The sequence below is a fragment of the Dryobates pubescens genome, chromosome 13 (genome assembly GCF_014839835.1).
Source record: "Dryobates pubescens isolate bDryPub1 chromosome 13, bDryPub1.pri, whole genome shotgun sequence".
NCBI classification, from domain to species: Eukaryota; Metazoa; Chordata; class Aves; order Piciformes; family Picidae; genus Dryobates; species Dryobates pubescens.
In genome coordinates, this window is record NC_071624.1 from 11,697,611 (window position 1) to 11,717,570 (window position 19,960).

Consider the following 19,960-nt stretch of genomic DNA (forward strand, 5'->3'; position numbering starts at 1 on the left):
CCTTCAGCTTTTCCCCTCGTCATCATTCTGACTTCCTCTGACCTGCTTGAGGTTGATGATCTTTTTGTGTCCCATCATCAGTGTGCAAACAGGTTGTCCTGTCTACACTGCACTGTGCCATGCCACCATTGTTGACAGCCACAGCAGTGTCAGAAGTGTGACAAACCTGGCGTTGTGGCCTGACCTGATCAGCAGGGCAGGAGTAGGGAGGAGGCTGCTGCTGTGCTGATGGCTGTCAGCTGGGTTGGCCCCAGGGTGCAGCAGCTTCTCAAATTGGATCTTTTTTTCAGAAGCTGTGGTGGATATGCAAACTCCATACTTGTGTTTGCATATGGCTAATGAGCTGCCCCAGTTCATTCAGCCTTGCCTAGCTCAACCAGTATTTTAGTGCTATTCACAGAGAGATTTACCTGTGGGCTCAGCTAAAGCTATGCTGTACTGGAAGCCCATATAGGGGCTTAATGCAGGAAGTCTTGCCATAGCACTGTGGTGATTTGAATTTTTTCTTACTGGCTTTTGTAGCTCTGAGAAGGGTGGATTTTCATGGATCTAGCTGCACAGTGGAGTCTCCTGTATCAGACCTCCCAGATGCCTTAGATCTAGAGCTGGTAAATGGACTCTTAGGTTCTGAAAGCAGCCCTGTGAGATGGATTTTCCTTCCAGAGTGAAAGTGTTTCATTTCAGCTGGGGTCAAAAGGTGGGTTAGTTTGTGAAAGCTCTTAAGATTTTTCCTTGCCCAGGAATCCTGGAAGCAGCAGAGGAGTTTTGGGGTGGCAACATCTGCTTCAGCTTATGTTGTGCCCTAGGTTTCCTTGGGGCAGCTCCAACTTACTGCAGAGCTATGTAACATCCACACAGAGTGGAGTGTGCATGTTGAGTCTGTTGTCTGAGCTGGGTCAGACTCACACAGTGTGTGTCTGTGCTTCCAAATCCCCCATGCAGGAAGACAGGAGCCTACTGTAGCAGTTTTCCAGTCTAGGATACTTTAAAAATCTTTGGATGCCTTCTTAGGACATTGCCTTTGGTGCAGTTGAGTTGATGCATCATGACACACGTGCTCTCTTATGTAGCAATGTGGGTAGACTTGAGGTGGAGACTGTCTGGCCCACAGGGACCAGGTGAGCTCCTGGTCAGTTAACACATGGTGCTGGCACAAAGTGTTCATGGTGACTTTGTGTGACTTAAATGGAATGGGAATTTGATACCAGTATCAGAGATAATTAGGAAGCTCAAAATCAGGATCTTTTTGTAGCTTGGCTTATCAACAGATGCCCAGACAAGGGAAATGGTCTGACTGCATTGATAGCTTGTGGCAAGTCTTTCTAGGTTGCTGTTTGGAACAGTTAATTTGTAAAGTGACCAGCTCAACACAGTTACTGAGCTCATGGGATATTTACAGACTGCCAGCAGCTTCTGCTGCCTTCCACTGCACTTCTCCATCCTTGGAGGACCTGGGACTTGGCAGCTGTTCTTTTGAGACCCTCCAAAAGAGAAACACTTCAGGTCGTTTGTGGTAGTGACTTCTGACCGTTATACAGCTGTTGGTGCAGTTGTCAGAGGTGACAGGTGGGAAGGTTGTGAATGGTATGTGACGGGGTCAGGCCCAGGAGCTCAGTGTCAAAGCAAAACAGCAGCTCTGAGTTGGACTTGGTCCTGCAGAGGTGGGTTATGTTGTTACAGTGATACAAATCCCCATTCTCTTCTCAATCATGGGGAAACTGCCCCTTGATGAAAAGGCTGCTGATCCCTCAAGTGAGGTGAGTCCCAACAAGCTCTGGACTGAGTTCTGTACATGGCACCTAGTGCAGACTACAGACTAAAGCCAGTCATTGCTTACAGCTGGGCTGCTGAATCAGAGAAGCCTGGCTGCTTGCAGAAGATGCCTTCCTTCCAGATTGAGCCTAAGGCCTGTGCCCCGTTTCAGTAACTGTTTGACATTCTTTTGGAGCAGTCCTAGGCAGATGATGGGCTCCTAACTGCCTAAGTACTGCTTTGTCCAGTGGAACATCCACCAGGTATCAGCAGGAGTCGTATGGGCCAAGGCTCTCCTAAAAGAAGGAAAAAAGTGATTATTTTTGTTTCTGAGAGTAAACCATCAGCACAGTGGGGAGAGCTCACACTTCCCCTGTTTTTTGGTTAGTCATATGCCTTTTAACTTACAATAATGGATTGGCTCCTACTTTATGATTCTCATCTTCTTTCTTGACCTCTGATTGAATGAGTTGTGTATCAATCAGCACATGATTCATTTGGTTAGGACTGGAGCATCCTCCTTGTCTCTTTCTACCAGCAGTTAAACAGCATTTGCCTGTTTGCTGGAGGGCAAGCTGGTAAAGGATGCTTTGTAGGAGACTGCTTGTTATATTGGTCAAGGGCATGTGCCTGTATCATGAAAGGAGTTTGGAGATAGCTGGTATTAGCTGAAATAAATATATACGTAAAAGTCTACTAAAATATTCTTTATTTGCTGTGTCTCTGTACAGGGAATTTCTTACACTGTGCTCTGCTCTGACAATGAAAAGTAGGGGAGACCAAGTGAAACAGCTAGCCTTCCTCTAGCTTTGATTGGTTTTGTCTGCTAGTAGGCCTACGTAGGAGCTGATAGTTTAAACCTTTGGTTTTGTCAAAGTTCTTTCTGGCTTGTGGACAACTTACTGAGAGCAAAGTGAACAGTTAAAGTTGCATCAAAAATGATCCAGGGCTCAAAGGTAAGGAAGAAAAGAAATGTGTGTTCCTCTCAGAGATGGTTCTTATGTTCATCAGACCCTTCATGCTGTCTGCTGCCTCCTGCTTGTGAGGACCAGAGGAACATAATACCAGTTTGCCCTTTTCTCAAAGTGCTGTAATAGCCTGGGGTTGGGGACAAAGTTCTTTCTTTGCCACCATGCAGCTGTTGTGGCTCTTACAGGCTCTTCTTTGCGTGAGTCCTTCTCATTGTCTTTGGCAGATGTTTTGTGGTAGAAATTAGTTTTGAGCTTTATTAACTCCCTGTTGGTTTTGTAGGGGTTCTCTCTATGTCTTATAGACCCAGTTAACAGAAATGCTGCTGATGGTAGCCTGGTCCTCTAGAGCCTGTGATCCTTCAAGGCCCCTTCCCACCTGGTAGGAGGTTGGGCTGGTTTCCTTGGGGGACTCTTGCAATGTTTTTTGTGCCAGGAGAGAGTAATGTGAGCTAGTCAGTGTCTCGAGGGTAGGACACGTGTGAAGGCAGATTTGTCATCTCCTGGTGGAGACCTGTCATTAAATACACATTAATTGTTAACATGATGGGGAAAGCAAACCTCATTCCTCCTTCCCACAGACATCTGCTTTGGTGTATGCCTTCCCAGACCTGCTCTGGAGGTGGTGGCCAGCAGAAAGGTGCTCCAAGCGCAGAGGGCTGGTGCTGGGCAGGGCTGCTGTGCTTGCAGCCTGGGACAAGGGGGTGCTGGTGAGCAGACTGCTCTGTGGCAGCTCCTTGCTTCCCCAGGTGTGGAAGGCCAAGCTTTCAGACTTTGTTTCCCACCCTCCCCCTCTTCCCATTTTCTCCCTCTTCTCTCCTTGCTCTCCTGCTGAGTTGATGCTTTTCCAGGAATGAGCTGTACTGCTGGCCCAGCACATTCCACAGCAGCAGCACTTTCTTGGCAGGAGTCTCGCTTGCTGTTAAGAAAAAGCAGGACTGACTTGGCGTCCCTCTGCTGAGGGCCAGAAAAGGAAGGCCTGGTCCTACCTTCTTCACCATTAATGCAGAGCCTTCTGGGACATTAAGCCTTCTTCCTTGACTGTTGTGTACATGCTAATGTCATACCATTCCCGTTTTGAGCCCTTTACAACTCCTCACTGCCCTCTTAACTGGTGTGAAGTCCCTGAGCATTACAAAGGAGGCTAAACAGCCTACAAAGGGGTGAGCACCTTCTATGGAGAGTTGCAGAGTTCCCTGTGGGGCCCAGACATCTGTAACCTTCTTGGTAAGGTGGTGATGTACCCTTTGTGTTTTGCTACCTGCAGTAGCTGGGTTTCCACCTCTCTGCACAGTCCCTTTCTCTCTGTCAGTGGGAATTGCTGTGTTGCAGCTCTGCATTGTAGGCTCTTGCAGCTGTCTGTGTCCAGATGGAGCTAAGTGGCACAGCAGACCAAGCCTCCTCCGGTTTCCTTGCTGTCTCAACATTAATATGAACCATAGCAACTGCATCAGGATTTTACTCTATCTCCCTATGCATGTCTCCATTCAGCTGGGGCCTCTTTGGGCCTGTTTCCTATCCCATCTTGAATACAAGCCCAGCTTTTGGTCACTGTTTTATCTGTGGATTTGTCTTGGTTCCCTGAAGGTCATTTCTGCAGATGTTTAACCCCAAATCTTCCTTTCTTTATGCACTTGTCTTCTATCATTGTGTGGAGCTGTGCAATGTTTTAGAGTTGCCAAGCAGCTAAAATTGAGCTACCAGGGTGAGGAGCCTGACTGGACTTCTGCTAGGAGTTCCCATTTGTCCTGATTTCCAATTCAAAGAGACTGAAAGTGTCACTGAACCTTTGAGGCTTTGATGATGTCTCTAAAAGTCCTTCTAGGGGTTGGAAACATTGCTTGGGCAGGGCAGCAATAATTAGTGCAGAGGTGCCTCCTTCAGTCCCCATGCTGCTTCCTCCTTCTGGTTGGAGGACAGGCCTGTTGGGCTTGTTTGCAAGAGCAGTGCTGCAGCCAGATGGTCACTCTGGAGATCAAGGCAAGAGGAGCCACCATGGCTCTTGGTCTCACTTTGAAATCAAAATCTGTAGCTTTTCTTCAGGTGCTGTTCCTGGGAAGGGCTGTGAGGTTGGGTGGCTTGTTCCTAAGTGCCATTCCTTTCCTGGTCTTTGGAGTAGATGAACAGAAGGTCTGTCCTCTGTCATCCCCTGGATGGGGAAGCTGTGGTTTTCCTGGTGTGTGTCTGGTGGAGTGATTGCAAATATGTTGTTCAGGCATTCTGGAGGAAAACAGTTGCCATCATAGGTGTCTGTTCAGTTCTTGACTGAGTGACCATAGGGGGAAAGTGCAGGGAGGCTGTGGGGCAGCAATGGTTGCATGAGGCTGTAGAAATCACAGCCTGAAAATGAAGTTTTTAGTTGCTGTGCTTTCACTCACAGACACTATGTCCCCACTCCTGAGGAGGGTGGGTAGTAGCTTAAAATGAATGATGTGCCTGATTAAGAATCCTTTTAAAGTTCCCTTTATTTGTTAGGAGAGCAGAGGCAGCCTCTCCTGCTGGGAGGCAGAGCTGTTATCTCTGTGTTAGCAGGACAGCTGGTTTGTGCTTCTTGATTGTTAAAAACCACCCCAGGTGAAGGCAGTGCCGCAGGGGAGCTCATGTTCACGTGGGGGGCAGGAACGGACAGGAGGACAGCAGCTCCTCTGGTGAGGAGGGTTTCCCTTTTTACCCTGTCTGTGGGCTCTGGAGGGAACTGAAATGGGAGAGCCATGGTCTCTTTTTATGCTCAGAGAACCCTTCTCACCCCAGTGCACCATGCAATTTATACCCATGTACTCCTTCTCACACAGGAGGTAAAAAGTACTGTGAGGAAGACCTGAAGAATGCCCTGGTTTATGAAGATGGACAACTCAAATCCTCTAATCCTGTTTGATGTGTACTGCTGGGCTGCAAAGCCCAAGGTCTCACCAGTACACATATGCACTCTTTGGTTGGGCCTGCAGCACTTGGGATTGTACCCTCACAGAAATCACGTGTCGTGTCTGAGCTCAGTCTAACAGGCGATTATTTCCCATCTGAGAGTCCAACTCTGTTGGAGAATCTCCCTGTCCAACGTTCTCTTCTGGTGAAATGTCCACCCTTGTGGCCCTGGCATTTGATCTTGCAAAAGAGAGGAGGATTTTGCTCTCGAGCTAGGAGAAGTATTTGGATAGTAACATGTGAAGGTGCTTCCTTTTGCTATGCAGCAGTATTGATCTGTGCAGTAATTTGGAGGCAAGATGTCCCTTGTGTGTACTACAGCCCTTAAAAATGAGATCATATTTCTGGTGTGTAAATCCCTGAAGCTTGTGCTATTGGATGGAAATATTTCCTGATGGGTTTTGTTTGTTTACAGGCTGTAGAGAATGGGGACTGTTAAAGACAGGGGGGTGACCTACCTAATGGTCTTTGTAATGTTGGAAAAATTGTCACTGTTCTGTAAAGGTCTTTCCTCTTAATTGAACTTAAATGAAAGAAAAGATCTTACTTTCATCTACTGTACTAGATTTGCATCTTTTTAGTGTGAAATTGTCACTGCTCAGTTGTTTTCTCAATCTTAGCACCTCCCCTAGTAACAGGCTCCTTTTAATCCTGGTAATCAAGCTGTCTGATATGCTTGAGGGCTCCCCTTCCCACACCTCCCTGCTCAATACTGACTCCCCCAAGCCCAGACTCAGCTTTTCTGGTCGCTGCCATCTCCCGTGATGGCTTCTCTCTGAGTATTCTCCCCACTGTGAGCTCTTAGACAAGTTGGGGGACGGGAGTACCAGAGACAAGCATTGATTGCTGCTGAGGAAGCATGCATATCTGAGGTTTCAAATCTTCCTGCCACATCCTTTATCTGTGCCTCTGGGGTGTCTTCTTTTGCTGAGGCTGTGTTACTCTGTCAGAGTTCTTCACTGGGACCTCACTGTGACTAGTGGGTCCCACTCGGGAGGGACTAGAGCTGGCTGAAGCTAGAAACTCCCTTGTATCCGCAGCCTCGGCCGGGCTGGAGGCCACCGAGGGGAAACGGGAAGGCTGGAGCGCAGCAGCTGTGCTGGTAACGTCTGCACGGGCGCTTTGACATGGCGCAGCCGTTTCCGAGGCTTGGGGTTTATGGCCTCCTTTCTCTCCTGTGCATGCCCTCTTTTCTCCACCTTCCCTTCATTCCTAGGACATGACTCTGTGATATAAAATACCCTCCAATTTCCTGAGCCGGGCAGGGGCTCCCTGGAGAAGGCAGCGTCTGCCTGCCTGTCCCTCACCCGCCTCTGCATCCATATTGTAGGCTGCCAACTGCTCCCACCGGAGCAGGAGCGAAGATGGGAGCGTGGCAGCTTCCCAGGCCCTGGGCAGAGGGTCTGCCAGCTCTTCCGGAGAGGCTGGCAGGAGGGCGGGGATGGAGCCAGAGCTGGAGCTGGGTTTCCTCGCTTCCTTCCCTGCTGCCGGGGCTGTCCCTTCCCCTCCCCCAGCTGGATGGGAGCAGATGTGCTGCTTGTGTTAGCCCTGGCAGCCCCTTTGCACACCCCAGCCGGGCTCCTGCGGCAGCCAGAGCCTCGTCCCCTCCTCCTCCCCCCCGGCTTGGCCCCGTGTCGTGTTGCTGGGGATGGCGGCTGAATCATCCGCCCACTCGGCCTGCCTCCCCTGTAACCCTCCCTCCTCCTCTCCTCCCTCCCTCCCGCAGATCTCTTTGTTGGGAAATTCGAGGCAGATGAGGGCCTGGGAGCGCGGGGCCTGCAGGCCAGGCACCGAACCCGCATCTTGGCCGCAGCACGGCTGCTGGCCTTGGGGACGGGATAGGAGCCGCCAAGTACCCCGTCTGCAGGGACATACTGTGTGGGGAACGGACCCACACTCCCGGGCAAGGCTCGGGGCTGCCTCTCCACGGAAGGCAGCTTCCTGGCCACCATTCTCAGCCGCGTTGTACCCAGCCTTTTAAACAGGGGAAAATGTGAACCCGAGTTGCCCTGGTGGACAGTAAACTAAAAGTAGTCCTGGTGAAATCAACCTTGGGCAGATGTTTTCCCTGGGCTGTGGTGGCTCCTGCCAAAAGGAAAGGCTTTCAGAGAATCGAGAGTGCTTCTGCTCCTTCTGGGTCTGCACTTCTGTGATTGCGGGGTTCAGACCCCGTCAGCTGGAGGCTCTTCCCAGCACATTCACAGGGAGTTTGTCCCTCTCCTCACATCCACAGGACAGTTTCATCTCGTGGCTGCCTCCCCACGCGGCAGCGGAGGAGAAACGTGGCACTGCTCACAGCTCCCCCAGAGGCTGCTTGGCTGATGGCTTCTGACGTGAACCTGCGGTCTTGTTCGTGTGAGAAGTGTGATTTGAAGAGAGTGGTGAGAAGTGGGGGTAGGAAGGCTACAGCTCGGAGCTGAGGCTGGAGAGGAATGCAAGGCATGAATAGCTGGGACGGTGTGAGGGGTGACAGACGCAAGCAGTACTGCAGAGATACTCCTGCTCGGCATGTGTCGACTCCAGCACTATCAGCTTTTGCTCTGGAGAGTCTAAATATATAATCCATTGTGCTCTGGGGTGGAGCTGACCCCTGGGATGTCTGGGGCAGCAGCAGGGTAATAGGAGTGAGGACGGATAGCCCTCGGGACAGAGAGAGTTTGTTCTCCAACAGGCATTGCAGCTGAGAGTGGGTGGAGGGTTTTGGGGCTGGTTTCCTCTGTCCCCCACCCAAAGTGGAATTGTTCATTTGCGCTTAGCGGTTGGTCACCTTGACCCCGAAAATATATCACCCTGTCCCTTCACCCACAGGCAGGGCTCTGTGTCTCTGAGCAGGCAGCACGCAGCACTGAAAATTGGCTCTGCCTGAAGTTCTCTCTAGGAATTGGATGAAGTCCAGGCTGCTGGCGACAGTATAAATGGATGCTAGTGCATCCAGGCCAGGGTGCGTGCGTGCTTGGAAGTGAGGAGGCGACAGCTTGCTTGCACTAGGAAGGATTGTCTTGGACAGCAAAGGGGGCACGGGTCCTGGAGAAGGCTGCCTGTGTTTGACACCCACCCTGGGCTGCAGGGTCTTTGGGCAGAGGCTGGCACAGGGCATACTAAAAAAGCATTAAGCCAGCAGGGTTCTAATCCAGCATCGCTGCTCCTTCTCTGTTTCTTCTTGCTTCTCCATCTGTGCAAGAGGAATTAACACACATCCTGAGAGTGGATTAGACTGCTCAAATCGTGACCTCGTCATCTGTGCCTTCTGGGTATGGGTAGCATTTGTGCAGTCCCTTTGCTGGCTGTCCAATTCAGGCAGGGATTGTCAGCTGCCAGCAAAGCTGTGGTGCTGCCTTTCACCCTGGGGGACAGCCCTCTGCTGAACATGCTTGACACTGGAGCAACTAGTGCAGCTGACAGGGTGGAGTGAGCTTGCTCTCCAGGTTTTGGTCTTTATGCACTGTTCATTTGCCTTTTGCTGGTGCCTTGCTGGCAAGTTTTGCCATCCTGTTTTCGTGGCAGTTTGTGTAGCTGTTGGCACGCAGCTGGAGCACAGCTGGGAGCCCAGAGTACATATTTCTCTGAGCCCCAGTGTGCCTCGGCTGTGTGGCAGTCCAGGGCAATGGGTCACAGCTCTGCATCCCACGCTTTCATCCTCTTCAATCCTCCATGAGTTGGGGACTGGCTTGGGGACCCTTTAGAGGCTGTTGATGGAATCCCACCTCTATGTATTTTTTTTTTAGTTACTTATAAGCTACTTATTTTCAATACATAATTTCCCTTGGTTTCACATTCATTCTTTTGTTCTTTTTCTGTTGGATACTTTTGCTCCCCAAGCATAGTTTAGTTACTACATTCTTTTTTAAAGCACAATGTGTCAAGCTACCTTAGATATAGCTTGGAAGGGGAAATGGATATCACCAACTACTTGCAAGATATCTTTGTATTAAATAAGTGCACTCAAAATGTTGTCATTGAGTAGAAGAGAAAATGAGCCTGTTAAGAAAGGAAGTGAGCCTATTAAAGCCTATTTTTCCATTAAAGTTGATTTATCGAAGCCAGTATTAATTTAATATGGTGAATTTACAAGTTGTTTTGATTGCAGACTCACTGTGGGAAAAGTCTTTGGGTGCTCACTGATATTCAAAACAGAATTTTTCTCCCCAAAGTGAATGGAGGTTTTTACTGTTGGAGGAAAAAGAAAAAAGATATTATCAGTACTTCATCTGCGCCGAGGCCTGATCGTAATGTAGCTGTTTGTGTGATGTTGGAACATGACATTGTGGCACAACTATAAAGCTTGAAGTGATGTTGAAATGCTATGTACATAATTAAAAAGCAGCAGTAACATTTGGGAGGCAGCACGTTTCATGTATTTCACTTTCATCTATCAGAAATCTCTGGCACTGGTTGGGATTCTTTCAGATTATTACAAAGAGGTTTAAACGGACTGTTTCTGTAGAAATGAGCAAACTGGTAGGACTATGCATCTCTTTGGGTTGGTTGTTTATTTTTTTTTTTAATTGATTGAAAAGTGAAACAAGGGTTGAAATGTCTGGATGCACATGGGAGGAGAGCCCGTTCTGTTCTTGTCTTCTCCCCTCCAGCCTGCCAGTCGTGGCTGTGGGCAATAGGAGGCTGTAGGTTGGCAGCTGGAGGGAGCTGCCAGTCTTCTCCTTGCCCCATCTCCAAGCCTGGGCTGCCTGTTGCTGGGTGAACTCAGCTTCTCTGAAATCCCGGACCCAGCTCTAACTGCCTCTTCTCCCCTCTCCAGGGTGGTGAAAGAAGAGATCTCAGATGACAATGCCAAGCTTCCCTGCTTCAACGGCCGGGTGGTGTCATGGGTAAGCAAGCACCTTGCTTCGGCACCTCGCTGCCAGTTTCTGCCCTCTCTGAAAAACCACCATTTGGTTGCTAAGAAAGGCACAAGGACAGCTCTCTGCTGCTGGTGTGCTGACTGCTGATGAGGCTGATGAGCTGGATTACCACATTCTGGTCCCTCAGATGGAAAGGGGGTTGCATGGTGCTGGGCTCCCTGTGCCAAGGAAGATGTGGGATGCCCCTGTGGAGAGCTCACAGTAGCTGATGCCTGGCAGAACCTGTCCACAGTGTAACCTGTGTGCCCCTATGGCAGGGTCAGCTTCCCAAGGAAAGTCCTGCTCCGGTGACTGGTGCAAAAGGCTTAAGTCACTTTAGTGCTGGTGAAGCGGACTGGATTTGACTGCCCTGAAGACTAAAGGTACTGCCTGGGCAGCTGCAGGGCAAGCTTCTCCCTTCATGCCATGCCAAGCACATGCTCTGTCCCCTGCCCGCATGCCTCCCTGTGTCCCCAAGGGGACTCTTTATTGAGGAGAGGGCACTCCCATAGCCCATCATCCCTTTTCCCCCTCTGCTGAGCTGCAATTTGTGCTGACTGGAATGCATGGATCTACACCAGGAGCAGAACCAAGGCCTAAGTGCCTTTTTCCAGAGGCCATCATCTAGCCCCTGAACAGTGAAAACGCTCAGCAAATCAGACTAGGTCAGGTCTACTGCTTGTTCCGTCCCTGCACCAAACAGCTCGGCTTTGGTCGAGGGGCCACGAAGAGCCTGTGTTTGGGGAGGGAGGACGGAGGTGATAGGACCAGGCAAGCAGGCTGCCAGACTGGCTCCTGCTGGGATGCTGGCCAGGGGAGCAGGGCGAAGGGTGGAGTCCTGCGGGAGGAGAGGGTGTGCCGGCCTCCCACACAAAGAGCCGGCAGCCGGATATGCCCACCGTCCTCCCTCTAGTGGTTAGCCAGCCCTTCGGAAAACAGCCCGGCCAGCTCCTGGCCACCAGCCTGCTGCTGCTGCATCTGCCCTGAAACATCTCCCTACCCCTCCCTTTCCAGCTGCCTTTTGTTTTCACCTGCTCTATGGGGACTCTGGGTCTCTGAGCCCTTTCCATTGCTCTTTTTTCCCTTGGGATGCTTTTCCTTGTCATTCATACATCCACACAGCTGCTGGCTTTCCTTCTAGGGGCTGTCTGGCTGCTCAGTGTGAGTGGCATGGATCTGGTGTGACCAGGGCACCATGCTGCAGCTCTGGTATGCTGGTTTCTCACGGGAACTTGTGCCCGCAGTTAGCTCTGCTACTGGCTCTTGTGCACCAAGGGTGAGGGCACAGCTGATGATCCCTTTTTCTATCTCTGCTGAGAGGCCCTTTGCTCATGGGTGGTTTGGGGGCTAGAGAAGGAGCACTTGCTTTGCTGCTTCTGCAAGACAGACCAGGTTGAGGCTATTTTAGGAGCTTGGTACTAATTTTAGCTAGAGGGAAAGACAGGGACTTGGATCCAAGTGAAGATTTCCTGACAGTGCAAGACATAGGAAAAGTGCAGAGTGGTTATCAAAAGCTTCCCTGGAGGAAATCCCAGTCCCAGGATTGTTAGAGGAAGGCAGTATCAGTTCTCCTGCTGGGACCAACCCCTCTCCTCTCCTCCTCACTGCTGTTTGATAGCTGTCTGTGGCTACTTCTCTCTGTCCAGATCTGCTTGCCTGGTCTTGCCTTGAGATTTTCAAGGGCAGTGTGTTATATGAGTTTTCCTTAGGCAATACTGGCCACTTCTAGCACCTTTTCACCCCTGTGTTCCGGGGCAGTGGCTACCAGAGCAGGGATGTGGCCCTCAGGGAATGGGATGTGTCCTGGGAAGGCAAGTCACAGGGAAGGTGCCAGGAGAAGAGCTGGACATGTGCCTGGGGCTTGCTGGAGGGAGTGGAACTGAGATGAGTGTGAGAGGAGAGCTGGTTAGACAGTTGGTAGAGCAGGAGCCGTTGGGCTTGTCCTGGGGCTTGTGGGACAGGCTCTGCAGCTTTTGACACCCCAAGGTGCTCTCTGCCCTGTCTGCTGCCTTGGCTGCAGCTTTTTCAGTGCTGCTCTGTTTTTCTTCCCCTGTCTGCATCCCTGCCTCTGTTCCCAGTGCCTCCCCAGCAGCAGACCTCTCTTCCCCTGCCGTCATGATAATCTGTGGGGTCCATCCCCCCAGTTACTATGACTGCCTTAATTCTCAAAGGTGGGCAGGGCACAGCTCTGTGTTTTATCAGTGGTGCTGGGAAGTGCTCAAGACTTCTGTAAATGGGCTGTGCCTCCAGCACCTGGGTTGCTATCTGTTCCTGCCTCCATGCAGACATGATCCTCTTGCCAACATGCAGCAGAGTTTGGGCAGCAGGTACCACCTCCTTTCCAGCCTGTGTTTTGTGATCCTTCTGTCTTGACCCACAGTGAGGCATCCCTCACCTCTGTTATGTTACACCTCTCCTGTGATGGCTTGACCTCTGTTCTCCACACCTCCCTGGACTAGCTGCAGGCTGACCCACAGCCTGTGTTTTTTTTCTGGAGCAGATCAAGGTGCTGGGACTTAGAGTCGCTCCCTGGCACTGGAAAAGAGCCACCTTCCTTGCTTGTCTATAACATGCAAGGGACAGGCATGGGGCTGACAGGAAAAGCACACCGGAAGTTCTTTAAAGATGGAAATTGGTCCAGCTCTAGCCTGTCCCTGGGTACTTGCTCTCTGTCCAAGGGGGGCTTCTTTTGGGGCCCTGTCACATCTGCTCTGGGAGTCTCTGAATGTCTCCTGCAAAGAAAAGACTTTTTGTTGTTTTTCTGCCTGGCCCTGTTGGGATCAGCAGCTTGAAAGTGGGGAGAGCACAAACCTGGACTGGGAAGGATGTTGGGAAAACCACTTTACACTGAGCTCAACTGAGCTGTCCTCTGTTTCATCCCACTGGTGAGTCTGTTCATCTCTGGAGTGGCTCCACCTCTTTTTCTGAGCCCTGAAATTGGTGGTTTATGTTAGGGCCAGAGGCACAGATGCAGCTGTGCTTGGGCTGCCCCGAAGTGTGGGTGGTATAAAGAGTTCCTGGAGTTTGACCATTTCTTGAATTCCTGTTCTGGGGAAACTGTTTTGCCTCCCAGAGGCTGTGCCCAAGCCAGTTAGCTGGGCACAATGTGAAGTTTGCAGTGTACATGTGGAAGCTAGAAAAGAGTGTGTTGGGGCCTATTTCAAAGCCAATCTCAGCTCTGAGCTTTGTTACCCCCAGCTCCTATGGGGTAAGTCCTGCTGGGTCCCACTGCTTGAAGGCAGAGGTGTAGAGACTGGTGAAATGGAGAAGAGAAATGCCTGGCAGCTGCCTCTTCTGATGTAAGAACCAAGGGAATCTAGTCCTTGCTAGAGGAGATGTGTCAAAGGTTACCTGAGTGTGAAAACTGTGTGATGTGGGTGTGCAGATGGTGTCAGAGTCCTGAGGCAGGGCTGTCCGCCACCTCGACTTCACTGCTGAGTCAGGAATTCCCAGGCCACAAATAGCCAGTGTCTGGGAAGGCTTGAAGTGGGAATGTTGCTCCGTGCTTGGCCTGTTCCATACTTGCTTCTGGGCATCTGCTGTTGTCTGCCATCAGTGATGACATCCTGGGCCAGGCAGGCTTTTGGCTAGCTCATTTGGCCACTCTTGTAAAGTTTTGCTCAGTGCCTCAGCCATCTCATTCTCTCTCTTGTCCCTCTAGCTGGTGTCTGCAGAGGGTTCCCATTCAGATGCTGGCTCAGTCTGTGCCGATAACCAAACAGAGCTGCCACCCTCCATGGAGCGCACAGGGGGAATTGGAGACTCCAGGCCCCCCTCTTTTCAGTAAGTGACCTGGGTGCCCATCCTGGTTTCTGAGGGATCTGTAGTGATTTCGTTGTAAATCCAGGTCAGGGCTGTGACACTTCTACCCAAACTGGCAGGGATCACAGCCAAAGAGGAGGAGGCTGGGGCTGGGAGCAAACCTGAAGTAGAGCTGCATTATTCAGCAAGCAAGGGCATGCTGGAAATAGTGCAGGGAAGTCGGCAAAAGTTGTCACGTCTTCCCCCAGTCCTCTGCCCTGTACCCATAGATGTGCTATGGTTGTTCTCCACTGCCTCTGCTGCTGTCCCTCAATAAGGACAGGCAGCTGATGGCTGGAGACTCATGCTGGCCAGCACAGTGGTAGAGAGAACCTGCTTAGGTTATTCTCTGTTGGACATACTTGTCTCTCTTATCTCACCACAGCCCTAACACTGGGGGGAGCCGGGAAAACTTGGACAATGAGACAGAGACAGACTCGGTGGTGTCATCGCAAAGGGAACGACCTCGTCGGAAAGATGGGCCTGAGCATGGTGAGTGGTGATAATGTGCCAAGAGCTTGGCAGGGTGTGACTGGGGCACAGTCTGGGCACCAGCTCCAGACATGGGCAGTTCTGTCTGCTCTGTGGAACCTTCCTGGCTCAGAAGGGCTGTTCAGTGGCCTGAGGTCATAGCCTTGTGTTCAAGGAAGGAGCTGACCTCTGTGTTTCATCAGAGTTTGGTGAGGAGGCCTTTGGTAGCAAAGGAGATGTCTAATGAGAACCCTCGAGAGCAGGAGAGAAAGGCAGCAGTGCTTCAGCCCTTAGTTGAAAAGCAGTGTGCTGCCCCTTGGTCTGCTAGGAAACCAGCTGCAACAGTCTTCCACAGATTTAGCAGCTCTTTTCCTAGTGGTCCATCAGCCTCTTGCCCATCCTCTAGAAGGGTAGAAGAGGGATCCCACAAAACGTGATTCTGATCCTGGGGTGGACTCAGAGCTGGTCAACACTAGATGGGGTTGCGTGATGGCCAAATTCATTTGGAGAGGTGGTTGTGAGCCCTGCATAGGGATGAGAGGTATTTAGCCTGTGGGCTGTCTGAAGTGTACTGAGCCTTACCTTTTCCACAGCACCCAGGGTGAATGGTACCGTGAAGGGAGAGCGGCGCCGAGACCTTGGTGGCTATGAGAGCTCCTCCACGCTCATGAGCAGTGAGCTGGAGACCACCAGCTTCTTTGATTCAGATGAAGATGACTCTACCAGCAGGTAGGAAATCTTAGGTCCTGAAGGAATGCTGGCTTCCCCCTCACAATGCAGAGAGATGCCTTTGCAGGGCACAGTAATCCTGGGCTCCAAGGTCCGCGATCAGACCTGCCTTTGGGTCAAGTCTTACCCAACACCCCCCTTTGCTATTGTCGGCCCCTCACCATACGTGTTCTGCCCCTGCAATCCTCCATGTCCTTTGTGGGTCTCTTGCTGCTATAGCCATCACCTTGGCCGCAGCAGAGCTGACTCTCCCTTTTGCCTCTAGGTTTAGTAGTTCAACAGAGCAAAGCAGTGCCTCCCGTCTCATGAGGAGGCACAAGCGACGCCGGCGGAAACAGAAGGCTCCACGCATCGAGCGGGTACGCAGGGGCCATGTGTCCTGGGGAGGGCAATGCAGGGCAAGGTGGGCTGCCTGGTATATCTTTCTACCCAGTTCTGGGCTCAGGGCTGATTGAGGATTTGGCTGTTTGGTCTGGGGATAGGTGGTGTCCAAGTACTGAGGCTTCATAAAGTGCTGCAAAACTTTTCCAAGCCAATGTAGCCTCAAGATCTGAGACCTCAGAGCTTGTCCTGGCAACGGAGAGGTCATAAAGATCGTGGATAATGCCATCTGGCTCTGCAAAGCTCTCAGCATAAGGCTGGAGTTGTGGGTGGTGGCTGCAGTACCACAGAGAGTGGTGGGGAGCAAAAGTGGAGGGGGCTGGGAATGTTACTGAGGCACAGAAGGACATCTCATGTTTCACTTATGTTGCAGTCATCGTCCTTCAGCAGCATCACAGACTCCACCATGTCCCTGAACATCATCACAGTCACGCTGAACATGGGTGAGTGGGAGGTGTGCATGGAGCCGCAGTCCTTCCAGAGCAAGATTGGGTGTTTGAGAGGGAACTGGGGAGGGTGCAAAGACAACACATGTGGGGAGGAGTGAGAAGATGGATTCTGTAGAAAAGTGGTTTGTCTTGAAGCCCTGGTCACTCTATAGTTTCTCTGTATCTCAGGGTGTCTCTCTGGGGCAGGTACAAGAGACCAGGATTAGCACATAGTTTATCTGAGGTTAGGGCTGTTTATGTCTGGTGCTTTGTGGTGTCTCACTTTTTTCTCTTGCCATCCCTGCAGAGAAATACAACTTCCTGGGCATTTCTATTGTGGGACAGAGCAATGAGCGTGGGGATGGAGGCATTTACATTGGCTCTATCATGAAGGGCGGCGCTGTGGCAGCTGATGGCAGGATTGAGCCCGGAGACATGCTCTTGCAGGTACTTCCCACCCACATACCTCCATCTTTGGGCTTGGGAAGGCAATAAGACCCAGAAGCCTCCCTGGCTAAACCCAGGAAGCTGTGCTTGGAAGAGGGAAGCTGAGTCACTGCTGAGTTGAGTGGGGAGCTCTGCCTCTGGTCACATCTCTGGGACTCACATCTCTACGTTGTTTGCAGGTAAATGACATCAACTTTGAGAACATGAGCAACGATGATGCTGTGCGGGTGCTGAGGGAGATCGTGCACAAGCCGGGGTAAGTACTTGGATTGTTCCTCATCGCCATGGGCTGCTGACAGTGTGTGCTTGGGGTGTGGGAGTTTTGTCTTCAGCCACCTCTGCTTGTGGATCTGTAGAAGCTCCAAACATTTGTATGTTTTTATTTTGATGTTGCTTTGGTTCCTGGGTTTTCATGCCCAAAGCAAGAACTGCAGGGAACAGAATGGTGATTAACTGGGGTCTGTGCCACCTTGTTGTGGAGATGCTGTGTCATTAGAGTCATCAGCAATCTTCAGCAGAGTCACAGAGGTTTTTTCCACGCCACTAAGGAAATCCACCGCAGGCGATGGATAAGGACACTTTACTAGCAGCTTCCTTCTGTCTTTCAGGAGGGGCCCAGCATACCATATTTGCCCACCATGGTGAGGCTTGTGGTGTTTGGCTTGTGTTCTAACTTTTTTCTTTGTTGCAGGCCCATTACCCTGACGGTGGCCAAGTGCTGGGACCCCAGCCCTCGGGGCTGCTTCTCGTTACCCAGGAGTAAGTGGATAGCTGACCCACCCTTAAAGCTGGTGCCCAGCTCATGTGAGCCCTGCCTTAAGCACTTGGTTACTGTCTTGCTCCTTCCCTGTGTGTGTGACTCCACATGACACTGAATTGGGGTTTGATGGGGTTTCAGCTCTCCCCTTAGGAGGCTGCTTTGTCCTATTCCTAGGCCAAAATGCCCATGAGCCCAGCCCTCTTTCCCACATCACGCTGGGGACGCGTTTCACTGGGGCAGGGAGGTCACTTGCTCGGGGCGCCAGAGGAAAGAGAAACCCCTCCTTGAGCTATAGGGGGATCTCTCCCTCTGCACCTCTCCTGCTGACCCTCCCTCTCTTCTTTCTCTCCCAGTTGCTCCCCAGCGGATCTGGGCTGGGCCTGATTCTCCATGCTCCGATCCGGGTGAGTCCCGGCAGATGTTGGGGATGGAATGGGCTGTGCTGAGTCCCTGTCCCTCCCTAGAGGTTCATTTGATGAGTGAATGATTTGTTACAGCTACTGACCAACCCTTTCTTCAATGCAGGTGAGCCTATCCGGCCCATCGACCCGGCAGCCTGGGTGTCTCACACAGCAGCGATGACTGGCACCTACCCAGCGTACGGTATGAGTCCATCCATGAGCACAATCACTTCCACCAGCTCCTCCATCACCAGCTCCATCCCAGAGACCGAACGTAAGTCCTTGTGCCTCCGTGCTCCACCCACTGCACAGCTTTCTCGCCTCCACTGTGCAGTAAAGGGAGCAATACATCTGCCTGGGGACAGCTGGGAGGGACACAGTCTGCCCTGCTAGGGGACTAGGAGGGAGGCAGCTTTCACCAGGCAGGTGCTTGGATCAGTGGGAGTTCTGGCTGGGTGAATTAATACCACAGTTTCCAGCCTTCTATGTAAGGACACTGGAGGAGCCTGGGTGAAATTCAGGAGCTGCGGCAGGCACAGAGGAAAGGCTCAGAGCGGTCAGGGCTTAGTGGCTGAGAATGCCAGACCAGAGGGAGTCAGCTTGTTCCTGGAGCCATTACTCTCCCAGAGGGCGGCTAGGGCAGGATGGAGGAGGCAGCTGGGAGCAAAGACCCTTGTAGTGAGACAGGGTCCTGCTGAGCACAAGGCTCTTTTGGCTGTGTTCTGATGATTTGGGGCGATTCTCTTATCCAAAGCCTTGAAGCAAGGGTCTGAAGAGCTCAAAAAGGGCAAAAAGCCAGGAGTTTATTGTCAGTTTGACAGTACCAAAGAATTGTCTTGACGGGCTCCCCAGGCTCAGTTGGCAGCTTTTGGAACTCAGCTGCTTGGGACTGACTTGAAGGAACTTGATTCTAGCCTGGATTTTGCACGAGAGGAAGTGGCTGATGTGTACAGGATAACCATCAGAAGGCTGGAAGGGGGATTACACAGCATGCTCCCCAAGGCTGTCTGTGATGTATTGTTCCCTGGCCCATTTCTCTTGTTTGTGATGCTTCCATATGGCCTTGTTGTCTTTTCTGTGCTCTCTCATCTCTGCCTCCCTTCCCTTCGTCCATACCACAGGCCTCGATGACTTTCACCTGTCCATCCACAGTGACATGGCCACCATTGTCAAAGCCATGGCCTCACCAGAGTCAGGCCTGGAGGTCCGTGACCGTATGTGGCTGAAGATCACCATCCCAAATGCCTTCATTGGTAAGAGACTACACTGCCCATAGCAGAGGCAGGGACTGCAGAATGTATGGCCTTTTTTGCCAAGCAGATGCCCAAGGGAGCATCTCAGTCATGTTAAACTAACTGTTGACCAGGCCAAAGTCACAAACTGAACTTTTGGCTTGGCAGTCCCTTTTCTTCTTTTGGCCCACTTTGTCTTGGCATCAGTGAGATCCACTGCCTCAAAGGCTAATGTTTTCCTCTCTCTTGCTGTATCTAACTCTGATGTTTGGTGGCAGGTTCAGATGTGGTGGACTGGCTCTATCACCATGTGGAAGGCTTCACAGACCGTCGTGAGTCCCGCAAATACGCCAGCAATCTGCTGAAGGCTGGCTACATCCGGCATACCGTGAACAAGATCACCTTCTCGGAGCAGTGCTATTACATCTTTGGAGACCTCTGTGGAAGTATGGCACTTGGTGTGGGTGGGAGGAAGAGGATGAAGGGGTTGAGGTCCCAAAGAGCCCTGCTAAAACCATAGGGACCATTGCCATTGGGTTGGGATCCTTGTTCCACAGACCCTGTTAGACAGTGATGAAGACTATCCCAGGTCCCTTGTCATGTTGCTGAAGTGGTGAATGTGAAAGTATCATAGTGTCACCTACTGTGATCTTTTCTCCTAGGCAGCCATAGTGGAGCCTTAGTCTTTACTGTTTCCAGGCTCTGAACTGCCAGTGCTGGCAAGGGGGTGGTGCTTAGACAACTTGGGTTCTAGTGATAGGATGAGGCAGGATGGCTGGAAGGAGGTAGACTTAGATTGGATATTAGGAAGAAATTCTTTACAGTGAGAG

General features: G+C 51.3%; 1 protein-coding gene across 7 annotated transcripts in view; it reads left to right on the plus strand.

Moving 5' to 3' along the window:
• Window positions 1-19,960, plus strand: part of DVL3 (dishevelled segment polarity protein 3) — a 33,531-nt gene that overhangs the window by 10,243 nt on the left and 3,328 nt on the right. For 2 of the 7 annotated variants that reach the window (XM_054166414.1, XM_054166412.1), the window contains exons 2-14: window positions 10,399-10,468; window positions 14,142-14,263; window positions 14,667-14,773; window positions 15,346-15,481; window positions 15,747-15,840; window positions 16,236-16,305; window positions 16,598-16,737; window positions 16,917-16,993; window positions 17,429-17,496; window positions 17,851-17,901; window positions 18,023-18,172; window positions 19,020-19,151; window positions 19,409-19,576. In XM_054166414.1, the coding sequence (XP_054022389.1) occupies window positions 10,399-10,468; window positions 14,142-14,263; window positions 14,667-14,773; window positions 15,346-15,481; window positions 15,747-15,840; window positions 16,236-16,305; window positions 16,598-16,737; window positions 16,917-16,993; window positions 17,429-17,496; window positions 17,851-17,901; window positions 18,023-18,172; window positions 19,020-19,151; window positions 19,409-19,576 (1,385 nt within the window). The remainder of the gene's footprint in view (window positions 1-10,398; window positions 10,469-14,141; window positions 14,264-14,666; window positions 14,774-15,345; window positions 15,482-15,746; window positions 15,841-16,235; window positions 16,306-16,597; window positions 16,738-16,916; window positions 16,994-17,428; window positions 17,497-17,850; window positions 17,902-18,022; window positions 18,173-19,019; window positions 19,152-19,408; window positions 19,577-19,960) is intronic. The other 5 variants (XM_054166416.1, XM_054166415.1, XM_054166419.1 and 2 more) reach the window with 3 other exon arrangements.